This window comes from Alexandromys fortis, unplaced genomic scaffold, assembly GCF_014885135.2.
Source record: "Alexandromys fortis isolate MF-2015 unplaced genomic scaffold, M_Fortis_MF-2015_v1.1 scaffold_33, whole genome shotgun sequence".
Taxonomy (NCBI): domain Eukaryota; kingdom Metazoa; phylum Chordata; class Mammalia; order Rodentia; family Cricetidae; genus Alexandromys; species Alexandromys fortis.
The window spans coordinates 2,685,872-2,702,413 of NW_026067917.1; the positions used below are offsets into that span (position 1 = coordinate 2,685,872).

At 38.3% G+C, this 16,542-nt stretch overlaps 1 protein-coding gene across 6 annotated transcripts in view; it reads right to left on the reverse strand.

The window, feature by feature from the left end:
* The window catches only part of Rif1 (replication timing regulatory factor 1), a 50,354-nt gene that overhangs the window by 16,509 nt on the left and 17,303 nt on the right, over positions 1 to 16,542 (reverse strand). For 5 of the 6 annotated variants that reach the window (XM_050139925.1, XM_050139927.1, XM_050139924.1 and 2 more), the window contains exons 15-24: positions 16,278 to 16,378; positions 14,894 to 14,980; positions 13,828 to 13,901; positions 12,669 to 12,849; positions 11,041 to 11,148; positions 10,564 to 10,713; positions 3,909 to 4,008; positions 3,124 to 3,388; positions 1,617 to 1,659; positions 377 to 579 (exon numbers count right to left, since the gene is read on the reverse strand). In XM_050139925.1, the coding sequence (XP_049995882.1) occupies positions 377 to 579; positions 1,617 to 1,659; positions 3,124 to 3,388; positions 3,909 to 4,008; positions 10,564 to 10,713; positions 11,041 to 11,148; positions 12,669 to 12,849; positions 13,828 to 13,901; positions 14,894 to 14,980; positions 16,278 to 16,378 (1,312 nt within the window). The remainder of the gene's footprint in view (positions 1 to 376; positions 580 to 1,616; positions 1,660 to 3,123; positions 3,389 to 3,908; positions 4,009 to 10,563; positions 10,714 to 11,040; positions 11,149 to 12,668; positions 12,850 to 13,827; positions 13,902 to 14,893; positions 14,981 to 16,277; positions 16,379 to 16,542) is intronic. The other variant, XM_050139928.1, reaches the window with a different exon arrangement.

Here is a 16,542-nt window from a genome sequence, read left to right on the forward strand (position 1 = left end):
AGGCAGAGGCAGGCGGATCTCTGGGAGTTCGAGGCCAGCCTGGTCTATAAGAGCTAGTTCCGGGACGGGCACCAAAGCTACAGAGAAACCCTGTCTCGAAAAACCAAAAAAAAAAAAAAAAAAGTTTTACTATAGTATTACTACTCCCCATGCCTGGCTTTAACAATCGACAACTCTCTGCCCTTGTTTATTTAAAGATTTTTCTGTTGCCTATACTGGTTTCACAAAATGTTAAGTCTAATAGAAGTCAGCCCAAGTTTAATGGTTACTACATAGTCTGGGGACACAAACTGCACAGGTTGTACTAGTACCCAAAGACAGGTTTACATAATCATAATGAATTAAGCAGGTATAGGAAGTTACAATGATAACATACTTTAATTCCTCAGGATAAACCAGAGTTGTTGCTTTAGCAAATGTAGCGTTCCACAACAGAGCACTCTGCTTTCGAATCTGTTTGTTCTTGTGAAGAAATATTATGCACAGAAGTGGAGAAAGTTGTCCAAGAAATTCACTGTCATAGGCCCCAGGATAGTTGTGCTGTAGACAAGCAACAATTTCTCCTAATAGCTTTTCTAACTAGGAAAGAGAGGGAGAAGCAAAATGTATATTAAACACAATTTTCCAAGACATATTACTATTTCAATTTTAAAAATAGCAACCATTGCAGGGCGATGGTGGCGCACGCCTTTAATCCCAGCACTCGGGAGGCAGAGGCAGGCAGATCTCTGTGAGTTCGAGACCAGCCTGGTCTACAGAGCTAGTGCCAGGACAGGCTCCAAAGCCAGAGAAACCCTGTCTCGAAAAACCAAAAAATAAAAATAAAAAAATAGCAACCATCTTTAAGCAACACCGTGGGTACCATACATATATACTCCTATTTAAAAACAATCAGGTAAATTTACTTTAAATTTCTTAACATAAAAAATGTTTTCTTATTAATTGCAATAGCAATTAATAACTGCCTATGCAAATTATAAAATATTATAGCCAACCCTTACATAAGAGTTAATACCTGAGGATTACTTAAGTTCGAAATAGTAAATTCTAAAGAAAAAACCCAACTACTAAAGAATGTATCCATACCCTATTATTTTATGACCATTAAAAAATAAAGCAATGGAAAGGGCAGTGGTGGAGCAACTTTTAATCCCAGCACTTGGGAGGCAGAGGCAGGTGGATCTCTTTCAGGACAGCCTGGTCTACAGAGCAAGTTTGAGGACAGCCAGGGCTAGTACACAGAGAAATCCTGTCTCAAAACGACCCCACATAAAAAAATGGAGCAATGGGGCTGGGAATTCAGTGGTTAACAGCACCCACAGTGTCAACTCCAGAGAGATGACACCTCTTCTGACCTCTAAGATAGCATACATTTATCCATAATTATACACGCATGCCAATAAATGCAGTAAGACAAGGAGTGAAGGCACTTGACATTAAAGCTCATAGGCTTAATTTCAGTCCTGGATTCTACACGGTAGGAGAGAACCAACTCCTGCACATGTCCTCTGACTTCCACTCACACCACGACATGCATTTAACATCAATTATGTTTAAGAAAGAAACTGTATGTTATCCTTAGGATAAAGTGTATTTTATGGACACGATCTACTTACCTTGTTGTTCAGACTACTATACACTTTAGGAACTTCATCAAGCCTGAGAAGACAGATAAAATCGTTAATAGTTCAAGATGCCATCACTGCACTAGTTATCAAGCTAAGTCTCACAGAGAAGACACAGAGCCACAAAAAAATAAGGAAAAACAGTCACATAGTAATGTAAAATATCCCAAGAATCAAATATCAAAAATGAAGTAAACATAACACTTAGAAAACAAATCTTTAAAAACACCTAGAACAGACTTCAAGTGCCTGTGACTAACTACTTGTCCAAGTGCTGTCATTTGTGCACAGTTAGGTCTGTGCACACTAGGCTAGTGCTGTACTAAGCTAGTTCAACAGAACCACATACACATTTAAGTGTGGGCAGGTGCCTATGGAGGTCAGGGAAGAGGCAGAGGTCAAAAGAAGCAACAGTAGAAATTAGGATTACCAGCAGTTTAAGCCTACCCAATGTGGATGCTGAAAGCTACACTCCAATCTTCAACACTCTTAACTGCCTCAGCCACTGCTCTGGCTTCCCCTTATATTCTAAAATAAAATGTTCTAAATCATTTAAATCATAATAATTATTTTTAAAAAAATGTGGCCAGGTGATGATGCACACTTTTGATCCAAGCATTTGAGAGGCATAGGCTGCTGAGATCTCTTGATTTTGAGCCCAGCCTGGTCTACAAATTGAATTCCAGGATAGTAAACAGATCTTGTCTCAAAAACAAAGAACCTTGGCTTAACAGACGTCATGGTCAATACAAACAATGATATATGGGCAAATAATGCTTAAATGCTATGACAGACAAGGCTGGATACAGAACCAATGGAGTCCACCGATCAGAAACTGGGATTAAAAGAATGAGGTTTTCATGTATGTAACTACATACAGTGTATTATTCAATTGCATAGTATCAAGTAAAATACATCTGTATTATGTATTTATAATAAGCATGTTTGTGTAAATATGAAAAAAAAAATCACATGTAAAATTGAAAATTGCAGGGAGAGAAAAAAGTCAAATGAAATAGTTCTAAGTCCTTCTATCTGAAATTTTTACATTTTAGAATACATACAGATATATTCTAAGAATTTCATCCAGGACAAAAAAGCCGATGCAAAAGCAAAAAATTACTCATTATACTTAAATTACACATATTAGGCTGAGAAGATAGGCTCTGTTGGTTAAGTATTGTCACACAAACATGAGGACCTGAGTGAATTTGGATCCCTAGAACCTGAATAAAAAGCCAGATGAGGACACAGACTTGCAAACCTAGCAATAAAGAGAATATCTTGGTGCTTCCTAGAGTTTGCAGCTGGAATTAATGAGCTGAAAGTTAGTGAGAGGCCCTGTCTCAAAAAGCAAGGTAGGTAGTTAATAAAAGGCAGCCTGTGACCTAAACATGTATGTGCATAACACATTCATAAACCATGTACACAAAAATCACACCAAAATTTTAAAAAAATCATATACTTAACTCAACATGAATAAGATGAAAATACTTACTTTGAATTTTCATACAGTAAAGCCAGAGGTCTTGTGAAAGTTGCAAATATTTCTTGGATCATAGAAGGCAAGGAAATATGTCCAAATATATTAGAAAGCATGCTGATGACAGAGTTAACAATATTAACCAGCATATCAGAATACGATTCCTTGAAGCTCAGAGTGTGGAGAGAATGGATCACTCTCACAATTAGCTTAAATAAAGAAGCCAATTTCCCAAGGGGTTCCTTCTTCTTTCTGGACCATTCTGAAGATCTCTGTAGTGCTAAGACAAAATTGGATTGAGTTTGCAATATATCACTTACTTTTACATTTTGCATTCAAATGCTAACTAACTACATCAAATACACATGTTCTTGTATCTACATCCTCAGATAAGCCTTCAAATAATAAACTATTACCGAATAAACATCACTAGACTAATATTAGAAATGAAAACCAGGTCAGGTGGTGGTGGCATACACCTTTAATCCCAGCACTTGGGAGGCAGAGGCAAGTGGATCTCTTTGAGTTCTAGGCCAGGCTGGTGTACAAGAGCTAGTTCCAGGACAGGCACCAAAAGCTACAGAGAAACCCTGTCTCGAAAAATCAAAAAAAATTGGCAAATCTCAAATAATCCCCCCAAAAAAGGAATTTCAAAGAAAATATAAAATACATTTCGGTTTCTGCTATCCCTCAGAATTCCACAACTATTTTACAATTACTAAATCATACAACTGAAATACAGAGAAACCCAGCCTTGAAAAACCAAACAAATTTTCCCTGAAATGCTATGAAATACTTACATTTGATTTTGGGCTGGGTTTTAACATTATATGGTGAAAAGTCGATACAATCAACCATTACAATAATAATTTGAGAGATCCTGTCCAAGAATAACAAATCCTAGGAAAAAAATGTAAGTACCACAATCAGAAACCCTTACTACAGGAATAGTATTCAAGTGCCAATTCACATACAAAAATTTTATTATGCTACAAATACATGGTCATTAAGTACTTCCCAGTTAGGTGTTCTATGGCAAACACTGTGCTTCTCAACACTCAGAGAAAATTATTGATCTTTATAGTACCAAAAATAAGTCATATCCACTAATAAATCCCATCTTTATTTATTTATTTATTTATTTATTTATTTATTGACTGATTGGGATCTGTGCAAGGTCTTAGCCATAGTTCCACCTAAAACCCCACCCTCAAAACTAGAGTGTCAATTCAGCTGTGGAGGTGCAGAAAAATAATACACCTACAGGAGGAGGTTCCAGGGTTTCAAACAGCCACTTCCATTCTCCATGGGCAACCGCACTCACACACGTTCTCTCTCACTCTCTCTCACATACACATACATACATACACACACACACACCCCTACATAATTCCAAGTCTTGAAAATTGATAATATTAAGCCCCATGAATACAAACACAATGAAAGCCGCTAACTAACGCTAAATGAGCTCCTCTACATTTCTTCCTCATCCTTAACAAAAGAAATAACAGAATCTAAAAATGTGATGCAGAAAGACTGGTAGAAAACACAGAGCTTTCCCCTCCCACAATATCTACAGGCGAGGTACACCTCCAACAAAAAATTTGAGTACAGAGAAGAAAAAGGTATTCTCCACCAACAGGATGAACTATCGACGTTCACAAGACGTCCATGGAATGCACGGGATTCAGAGAGTTTCTCTTAAGCACTTTCAGAGATCCAAATATATCCATGAGAGACAGGATTCCATAGTGGGAACTGATACCAGGCTCAACAAAGCAATCTAGGTCAAACAAAATCAAAAGTATTCATCATCATATCCAAATGTCCAAAAACTAAAAGGATATGGATTCACCAAACAAGCACTGTCCTTAATCGATGCCCTCATTAATTCAAAATGTTCAAAAATCTAACAACAGCCTGGTGTGATGTTGGCCCATGTTGGGGGCTGCAGACCCCTGGCCCCTTGTGACTTTCTTTGCCTGCCTCAAACCCTATGTCTGCTGGAGTGAACAGAATAAACAACTTATTTCCTGTGCCTGCAGCTGCTCTGAGTAGGAGACCCTAATGAGTTCCTGATGGCAGGGGAGTGAATTCCGGTTTTGCAGGTGGGCAAGGCTATCAGTTAAAGATCCCTGGAGCACAATAAAGTTGTCATAAGTAGCTTTCTTGTTTCAAGGACGTCTGTGTGTCTCCAGCCTAGCTCCCAGCTTACATAGAGCAGGCACTACAGGCCCACACCTTTAAACCCAGAACATAGGGGAACAGAGCCAGGTAGATCTCCTGAGTTCAAGGCAAGCTTGGACTACAGAGTAAGCTCCAGGTCAGCTCCAGGTCAGGAGCTACACAAAGAAACCATGTCTCAGAGCTGGAGAGATGGCTCAGTGGTTAAGAGCACTGGCTGCTCTTCCAGAGGTCCTGAGTTCAATTCCCAGCAACCACATGGTGGCTCACAACCAACTGTTATGAGATCTGGCGCCCTCTTCCTGCGTGCGGGCATACACCGAGGCAGAATTAATAAATCTTTAAAAAAAAAAAAAAAAGAAAAAGAAACCCTGTCTCAAAAATGCAAAAATCTAAGAAGGCTAGTGAGATGGCTCAGTGGGTAAAAGCGCTTACCACCAAAGCTAACAGTCTGAGTATAATCCTAGGAACCATATAGTGGAAGGAGAACTGACTCCCCAGTTGCCCTCTGACTCAACAGATACACTAACACGCATGCATGTGCTGTGTAGATCAGAAATGCTAATCAAAGTTATAAAACGGTTACCAACAAAACAGAAGAGTCAGGCACAGTAACCAAGGCTTGGAATGTCAGCAATATAAAGTCTTACCTATGTAAATTCTATTAAATTGGAATCCAGTCAGGGCTACAGTGTTTCCTTGTCTCAAAACACACACACACAACTGGGGATGGATTCATACACCTGTAACCCAGCACTGTAAGGAACAGAGTCGGAAGATAGCTTGGGCTTGCTGGCTGACAGTCAAACAGGAAACTCCAGGTTCAGTAAGAGACTTAAGAGAATAAAATGGAATTATAGACCAAGACAGCTAAAACTCTCCTTTGACGTGTACATGCACATAGGTATTACACCCCACACCCCCATCCGACACTATGTCCTCATGTGAACCCACCAAGGAGAAGGGTTTAAGATGGCTCAGGAAATAAAAGCAATTGCCACACACACCTGACCCCAGAACCTATTGTGAAAGGGTTGGCCTTGACTTCTACAACAGATTCCCATGTCCCCACCCTAATATTAATTTCTAAAATAAAATCAACGGAAGATTAATTAGGACAATTGGTATGGTAGAGTCCCTGAATAGCATGTATGAAGCCTGACCAAGTAAACCGGGTACGATAAGTCACACCTGTAACACCAGCACTCATGAGGTGGAGAGAGAAATAATCCATAGGACAGACAGACGAGTGATCTCTAGTCCTTGACCCTCCAGCCCACAGTTATCCAGTCCTCAGACCCTCAACCCCACACCCAAACTTCCATTCAAAGTAACTATAGATACTAAGTCCCAGCACAGAAACAAAAAGGCAAAAGTCCAAGACAGCATCTGTTCTCTAAAAATAAAACCTTATTTTAATGGATCCAAATAAGAATCTGGAAGGGCTTCCAAAAAAATTTAAAACTGGTTATATTCCAAGAGAATGAAAACAAAGATCAATGAAATGAGGCTGCCAATATAAGACATAAAAAAATAATTCAATAAAAAAGATATAATTTACTGCTGCAGTGGTGGCTCACATCTTTAATTCCAGCACTTGGGAGGCAGAGGCAGGCAGATCTCTGGGAGTTCAAGGCCAGCCTGGCCTACAAGAATTCCAGGACAGGTCACAAAGTTACAGAGAACAACAAGAAAAGATAAAGATGTCAATTACTGAAGAAAAGCCAAGCTGAAATGGTGCTGGAAAACGTTCTGTGAACCAATAAAAATCTCAGTGGAAAGCGTTACTAACAGACTACTTACTAATAAAGAAAACACAAGGTGGAGAATTTGGACCACTCAGTGAAGGTAACGACAAATTTACAAAATCCACAAATATACTTTGGGACACCATGGAAAGACCTAGCTTTTGGGTTATGGCCATAAAAAGACTACTTTACCTAAGTCAGAGTATTACTTTCAATAATTATAAAGGAATTTTTTTTTTTTTTTTTTTTGGTTTTTCAAGACAAGGTTTCTCTGTGGCTTTGGAGCCTGTCCTGGAACTAGCTCTGTAGACCAGGCTGGTCTCGAACTCACAGAGATCCGCCGGCCTCTGCCTCCCGAGTGCTGGGATTAAAGGTGTGCGCCACCATCGCCCAGCTAAAGTAAAATTTTCTACACCTAGAGAAAAAGATGCCCATCAGGCAAAAGCGACAGAATTCCAAATAGAACCAAAAAATAAAATTGCCCATAACAGTTTAAATAATTCAGCTGGGCGCTGGTGGCATAACACCTTTAATCCCAGCCCTTGGGAGGTGGAGACAGGAGGATGGATCTGAGTTTGAGGCCAGCCTCGTCTACAAAGCTGGTTCCAGGACAGCCAAAGCTATACAAAGAAACCCTATCCTGGGGGAAAGGGACGTGGGAAGAGGGCAGAATAAAAGAAAGCATATTGAAAAGCTACTAAAGGGGCAATTCAAGTGTCAAACTAACACCTAATTATGTAACAGAAAAGCCCAAAGCCAAAAGTGCCTAGAAAGACACATTCCCAGTCAACAAAGACTATTTTACCCAGCAAAACTCTAAAAATCAAAATGCTGGACATGGTAGCATCACTTTTAATCCCAGCACTGAGTAGAGAGAAGCAGGAGGATTTCTTTTTCCTTTTTTTTTTTTAAGATTTATTTATTTATTATGTATACAACGTTCTGCATGCCTGTATGCCAGGAGAGGGCACGAGATCTCATTATAGGTACCTGGGAGGTACCATGTGGTTGCTGGGAATTGAACTCATGACCTCTGGAAGAATAGCTAGTGCTCGTAACCTCTGAGCCATCTCTCCAGCCCGTAGGAGAATTTCTTTAGTGAAACTGCTATCACCCCTCCCTGAAATAAAAGAGATAAAAACTTTTTATAATAAACACAGATTAAAGAAATTTCTGACCACCAAGTGAGTTCTACAAGGTAAATACTTCAATTTGAATACAACCAAGAGGTCTCAAGGAACAAAAAAGCAATACTTGGATAAAAAAAAAATCAGAAAATGCCTTTCCGGGGCTGGAGAGATGGCTCAGTGGTTACAAGTACTGACTGTTCTTCTAAAGGACCCAAGTTTGGGGCTGGAGAGATGGCTCAGAGTTTAAGAGCATTGCCTGCTCTTCCAAAGGTCCTGAGTTTAATTCCCAGCAACCACATGGTGGTTCATAACCACCTGAAATGAGACCTGGTGCCCTCTTCTGGCCCACAAGCATGCATGCAGGCACACCACTGTATACTTAATAAATAAATCTTTAAAAAAATAAAAAGGAAAGAAAGAAAAATGCCTTACCAAACAAACAAATAAAAGGCCAGCACACTCAGGAGGCAGAGGCAGGCGGGTCTTTTGAGTTCAAGGCCAGCCTAGTCTATGGAGCAAGTTCAGAGCTACCCTGTCTCAAAATAAAAGGGAGGTGGGGGAGAGGAGCAGAAATTAACATAAATCTTTCAAAACTCTGAACAGCAACTTCCTCAATTCTTCAACAAAGTGGTAAGACTAGGCCAGGAGAGGAGGCCCAGAGGCTAAGAACATTTGCAGCACAGCTCTTCTAGAGCAAGCACCCACAGGGAGGTTAGCAATCTAACTTCAGGTCCAGTTCCTTCCTCTATGGGCAGTACATGCAGATAGTACAGACATACATGGAGGCAAAAAACACCTACTCACCTGCATTTAAGAAACTGAGGAGCACATGGTGTTAAAAAATAGGACCCATCTCTGCTGCCTCCAAGAAACATACTTCACCAAAGACAGAAACCACTTTAAGGTAAAAGTAAAGAGGTATTCGAAACAGATTTAAGAAACAAGTATATTCTAGTATCTGACACGACTCAAACCAAAATAACTCAAATGAGCTAAGGTCACCAAGAGGAAGGATAGTACAATCCTAAATATATGCACATACACAGGTATATCCATTTGATAAAAATTTTTAGATGTAAAGCCACAGATAACCCCAACACTGAGATAATAATAGGTGACTTGAATAGAAGACAGGTCATCTAGACAAAAACTAAACAATCCAACTCCATACAGCAAATGGACTCAATACTATAGATTGACAAAAACACTGAAGAATAACTCTTCTTGGCAGAGTCCATGATCTTCCTCCAAAACTGACCACCAATTAGAACACAAAGGAAGCCTCAACAGATAACAAAATTAAAATATCCTGTATTCTAAAGCTAGGTATCAGTAGCAAAACTATAAAAAAAAAATGAAGAAAAATTTAACACACCAAATCTATGGGACATAAAAGACAGTCATGAGGAAAAGTATTAAAGGCCTAATATCAAAATGTGAGATCATATTAATAACTTAATGATGCTCCAAAAGACCCAAGAAAAACAGGAACAATCCAAACCCCAAAACAGTAAATAGGGATAATCAAAATCAGGGAACAAACATCAACACAAAGAATCAACAAAAGGAAGAGCTTGAGCTTTGAAAAGAATGACCAATGGCAGCTGGCTGCGCTGTAGAGTCTGCCTTTAATCCCAGCAATGGGACAGAAGCAACAGTTATTGTATTGCCATTTCAATAACTGCTTTCTGGTTGGATTTGACATGTACTTTACAAGGAGGTAATTTCATGCCTGGTCAAAAGTGCATGAGTGGTGAAGTCATATAGGGGTTCGGGCCTGCTCACCAGAATGCCAAAGTCTTGAAGCATCAATCAAGTGGCAAAAGAGAACACAGTGAAGTTGCCAACCCAAGTGCTGCAGGAAAGTCTGACTCAGCAGTCACATCCCTCTCTAAAGGTCAAAGCCCATAAATTTTCTCTCTGATGTCAGAAACAGGCAAAAGCTGGGCTTCTCCCCCATCCCCAAGAAAGCTGCAGGTTATGGAATTTTGATCCATTCAAAAGGAAAAAAGCTGTTCAATATGCTTTCCTTTCCATGCCAACTACTTCCACCCAGTAAATTCTACAAAGAAAGATGATTTCACATTATCTATAGCAAGAAGGGGAGACACACACAGAGCTCCATGCAGACACACTCAGCAGATTGCATTCTCCTTTTCATATAGGGATTTTAACTCAGGCCTAATCAAGACTCGTACTTTGATGTAGAGAAAAGTTTGTAACTAATCTGTACGGAGGTGAGTACACAGACACTGTAGTTAAAATAAGGAGGCACCCCAAGGTAAAGACTTGTGTTTCTCTACATCAACTGGACCTCTAGCACCTGTGCTTTAGTAAACTTTTTTTCATGTTATCTCCAATTTACAACATATATAGTACAGGGGGAAACTCACTGAAAGGACTTCGTCTTCCACACTGCAGAGTATTTTAGAAGAAAGCTCTTCACAGCACAAATTCTCTTCTGCTGTTGCCACCAAAGCAGCACAGCGTGCAAATGCTCTATATAATTCTGACCATGTTTTAAGTAAAGTCTTCATGGTAGCCTAATAACAAAACAGAAGTTAGGTAAACTGACACCAGCATATTAAAAATAACAGGATTAATACATTTGAGACTGTGAAAAGAAGTGAGACATTTAAGGTGTCAGAGGGACCTGTTATAACTCCCTATTATAGTCTAGGTGAACAGTATCAGAAATTACCATAGGTCAAAAGTCAAAAAAGCCTATTTCACCGTCTTTGCCTTCGCACAAGTATTCCTCCACCCCACAATTCTAATTTCAAGAAAAATTAGAGTTAGTGCTAATCACATATAAAGGTAGTATTTCCAGAAAGGCACAAAACCCTTACAGAAGCAATATACATTCTTACCATGGGAAATGTCTGAGCTGAAAAAATATGGTTTATTGGTAAAGTCAATGCACCATAGATGGCACTAAAATTATGTTCTAAGGCATCACCTTGATTAACTTCATTAGTCTGAAATACAAAATATGGAGTTAGACATATGACCATCTAATTCAAATCCTACCTGGCCTTAGCCTAGATACAAGTATGACCTCAGTGAGATGAACTAAAACCCTATGCAGACTCAGGATGGGATCATATTCAAGTATGATGAGGTCACATAAAAACAAATAGCAATCCGCCTGCCATGGCAGACAGCTGAAATTATGTGGATACTATTCAAGGTATGGACTGCTGGCTACCACTATTAACAGATGAAGGCCAGATTCTCTCAGGGCTCCAAAACTGAAAACCAGACTCCTAGTCTTCAGAATTCTGATAGTATAGGTTTATTTATTTATTATTTATTACTGGAGCTAGAAGTAGAGCCCAGTGATCTGGAGAGGTAGTACTTTTTTTCTTGGGCTTCACTCTAGTATAACATAAAACAGTTAATTTAAAAAACAAACATTCTCTTGTTTTCACCACCTGTTCATGTGAATATGTTCTCCAAAACCTTTGGGAACTGAGACATGGAAGAGAAACAAACAGGGACAGGGAGACTCTAGGACCCCCAGAAAACAGTATATTGATTGTGGTGTTTTTAAAGAAAACTGTCCCAGAAAGGAGTGGTACTAGTAGGTGTGGCTTTGTTGGATTAGGTGTGGCCCTGTTAGAGGAAGTGTCACTGCAGGGGTGGGCTTTGAGGTCTCCTTTGCTCAAGCCTCATTCAGTGAGGTAGTCTTCTGTTGCCTTCTAATCAAGACTGTAGTCAGCACCATGTCTGCCAGCATGCCGCCATGCTCCCCACCATAATACTTAAATCTCTGAAAATGTAAGCCACCCCAGTTAAATACGTTTTTTTAATGAGTTGCGGTGGTCATGGTGTGCCTTCACAGCAATAAAAACCTTAACTGAGACACTGATTTTAAATTCTGAAACAACCCTAAGCTCCCAAGCTGTAAGTTATACTTCACACATGTTATCACAGCATTTAGAAAGCTGAGGAAAGAAGACTATGAGTCTGAGGCCAGCCTGTTCTAAAGAAAGCTGCTATAGAGGGACAGCATCTAAAAAAACACAGAACCTCAAAATATTTCATAAGAAATTAGTCAGAGGGGGCTGGAGAGTTGGCTCAGAGGTTAAGAGCATTGCCTGCTCTTCCAAAGGTCCTGAGTTCAATTCCCAGCAACCACATGGTGGCTCACAACCATCCGTAATGAGGTCTGGTGCCCTCTTCTGGAAAGCAGACAAACACACAGACAAAATATTGTATACATAATAAATATTTTTTTTAAAAAAAAGATTTCTTGGCTGTAGGGAAAGACTAAAAAGAAATTAGTCAAATGAACTCATAAAAGCCCCTGCTACCATTCAAAAAAAAATTAAGTATTTTTAATTTTTATTTAAACCCATTACTTGTGATCTTTCAAAATAGGGAGAAACTAGCATGGTGGTAGCAGAGGCAGGGGACTGTGCCAAGCACAAGTTCAACCTGATCTACAAAGGTTAGTCCAGACCCCAGGGAGGGAGCCACAGCAGCTGTGCAGTACCTGATGAATCACATCAGTCAAAGGAGTGACTATAATACTCCACATTCTCCAGAGATGCTCCTTGTTTGCCAACTGCTTCGCATTCTGATTAATCACACTCAGTACAGAATCACTAAAAGCCAATGGCGAAGTTGGACCAGAAAGTACACATCCTACAAGTGTTTCCAGATTAAGAAAAAACCTAGAAAATTAGAACAATGTATCAGAATGAGTACTTCATCCAGAAAGACATTTATGCATTAGCAAAATTCTAAAATCAACAATTGAACACAAGAAATGAAGTCTGTTTTTTATTTATCTCCCTAGGCTCTAACACAACTACCAGCCTCTAATCACAACCAGCTACCCACGTACCCCAAATATCAAATTATGACATAAGAGCTAGAGAAAACTCAAGAGCACTTGTTCTTTCCAAAATCTGGGTTAGTTTCCTGCCCCACACTGCCACCATCCATAATTCCACATCCAAGTGATTTGACGTGGAATCTGGCCTCCAAAGGCAGTAAAAGTCATATACATGGTGCAGACACACATGCAGGCAAAACACACACACACACACACAAATGTCTTTAACACAAGACCTGGTGACAAACCCCAGCATTGGGGAATCAGACACAAAAAGATCTACAATAAGATGGCCCTGGGCTATAAAGCCACAACACAAAACACAAAATGACCAACTGAGCTTAGTGGGTTATCTATCTGTAACCTAGGAAGTGGAGGCAGAACTGCCACAAGTTTGAGGCAAACTTTGGCTGTATATAGACAGGATGTTTAAATAAGAAAAACTTTTAATTCTAAAACCAAATTTTAATCTCATTCATTATATAATCATCTTTCATGAAAAAGAGGGAAAAACCAGGCAATGGACTGGATTAGTTGTACAGTTTAATCCCAGCAGAGATAGGCAGATCTGAGCTCAAGCACAGCCTGCTCTACATAGCCAGGTTAAACATGATGCTAAATAAAAACACGGTCTAAATAAAAACATTGAAAATCAAAAAGGCCACAGTGATACACTTCTATCCTAGAAATTAGCAAGTGGAGAAAGGAGAAATCAGTTCAAGTCAGTCTCTTTACATAGTGATTCCAGGCCACCATGATTGATACTCATGCAACCGTGACAGGACTTAAAATAAAAAGCAAGGTGCAAACTTACTTTTCATCTGCAACACCACATTCTAAAAGATTACTGTTAAAAATTAACTGGATTAAGAACAAAGCTGGAGTTCCCTGAAAAGAAAACAAAGTCACAATTCCCAGTAAAAGTTTGTTTTCTACAAGCATTTAATATGATTTATTTTAGAATGAAAGCTTTTAGCCTTAGTTAGAGTATGATGGCAACAGCAGTTTATTTCAAAAACTACACAGTGCAAGGCATAGAGGCACACACTTTTAATTGTAACAGCCAGTAAACTGAAGGGGAAGAATCTTGAGTTCAAGGCTAGTATGGGATACCTAATGAGACTCTGTCTTCAAAACAAAACAAGCCAGGTATGACAATAGCACTATGTATGAGTTTGAGATTTAGAAGCAAACCTGGTTTACAGAGCAAGCCCTAGGCCAACTAGGGCTTAATTTTTTTTTTCTTTTGAAAAAAAGATAGCTCCGTAGTTAAGAGTGTTCTGCTCTTACAAAGGACCAGGCTTCAGTTCCCAGTACCCACATTAGGTAGATCACAACCACCTGTAACTAGCTGCAAGAGAATCTAACACCTCCTAGCAGCTCAAAGTACTGCTCTCCCACATTGAGACACAAAGAAGCTAATAAAATTCAATGAACAGTAAAGAAAAATTAAAAAAAAAAAAAACCAAATCCAATGCTATTCTCTGATCTTAGTTCTCCCATGAGAAATCAAAGATGGTGAGGCATCAGGTGACACACCCTAGAACTTGCTGGACTCAGAATACCCATGTTTCAAACAACAAACAACAAATTTCACACTACTAAGCTAATTATTACTAAGCTTTCAAATACTTTAGTAGTAGCCAGTAATATTACTCCATACAAACAGAAAACGTTCTTTCGAGTCCAATAATAAACCCAGGGAAGAAAAAGGTCATCTGATAGCACCGTGCCATCTTTAATTTTTCACAGCAACCTATTATTCGGCATACAAGGTTTTTAACGTAACCAACCAACTTCAATTGTCATTTAAGAAATCTAAAGGAATTTTTGTTTTGCCAATCTTTATCATATCACTACACTACATTTAAGATACTTGCATTAAGAATATCCATATTAGCAACCTGATATGCTGGTGAACCTAATACTTTCTGAGGAAGTTCTTTAATTGTAATTTCCATGAGAACCTAAGAAAGAAAGATTTTACAATAGTTAGCGATAAAAATCTGTTCCTCAATAAAAACTTTACATCATCTATGTTTCTAACTTAAGTAATCATCACTTGTAATTTATTATAGTATATTCTTTATATATTATATATTTACATTGTGATTCATTACAGTATATTCATAGACTATTGTGTATAATGTTTACATTATATTCAAACTATTGTTTATGTTTACCTTATTTCAAAAGTTCAAAGAGAAAATAAGTTTTTGTATTAGAATAAAAAGCAAATACATGAACAAATATCCATAATTTAACTATTTTTCTAAAAATGGACCTTCATAGTAGTTCATTGTTATAAGAAACTCTGCAAGTTCGGTGGTGGTAGTGCAGGCCTTTTAATACCAGCACTCAGGAGGCAGAGGAAGGTAAATCTCTGTGAGTTCGAGGACAGCCTGGTGAGTTCCAGGCCAGGCTCTAGAGCTACAGAGAAACCCTGTCTCGAAAAACTAACAAAAATCACACACACACCAAACAGGCCTAAAAGGCCTATTTAAACAGCTTGTTAACTTAACTACAAGTCAATTCTCAGATTATAAATCTAAAGATGCTAGAGTCTCCTAAACTATTCCAAGTCTTCCTGTGCTTGTAATAATATGAACTACAAGGTGTTAAGTGTCATTAATAGTTACTTTAGTAAAGACATTTTTAGCCGATTTTGGAAATACACTAAAGTTGACAATATTAATTTGTGCCTTGTCCAGACTGCTTTGTAAATATAAACTCATTTAACTATTTAAACTACTAAGTACACTTTTTACAAATATAAATTCAGAACTGATATGCCACATAAGCAAGGCAATTAATTGTCCAAATTCCCTTAGTTAGACAAAGATTCAACCTAATTTGTTCTAGTCCTTGATACCATCTACTATGCTATACCAGCACGGTGTATTTGTTACACTATTATAAAAACTACGTTATTTTTTCCAACTTATTTTTTTCATTCCTACTATTGAAGTTTTTAAAGCATACTTAAAAACTGACAGTTTGCTATTGTTACCAAGCACCATAAACATTGAAATTTGTTAAGTTGCATGTCTCCCTTTAACAACACTGTAGATGTCTGTAGCTGCTACTGCTACAGCTATTTACGATGCAGGTTTCAAATGACATTTGAATGGCAGTTACAATAAATACAGTTAAATTACTAGTCAATATTTGGTATTATAGGTATGTGCCAAACATTAACTGAACAGTATCAATATAAACTGAATCTCAGAATTGGACTTTAAGGCAATTTATAAATATATTTACCAGTGTTTTTGGTACAGGAAATACTTCTGACTTCACTATGTTTTCCAAAGATTTTAGTAAGAGAGTCAAAACTTCAGAACCTGATCTTTCTTTTCTGTTTCCTATGAAATAATAAAAAAAGGCTATAATTCCAAACATGTTTTAGGTGAGTATATATCTACTAAGAGCTATGAAAATTTTATTTGAATTAAACAATTTAAGCAACTTGTTAAAGGATTAAAAGATTAATTTCATAAACGTAATACAAATAAGGTTTACACTGGCA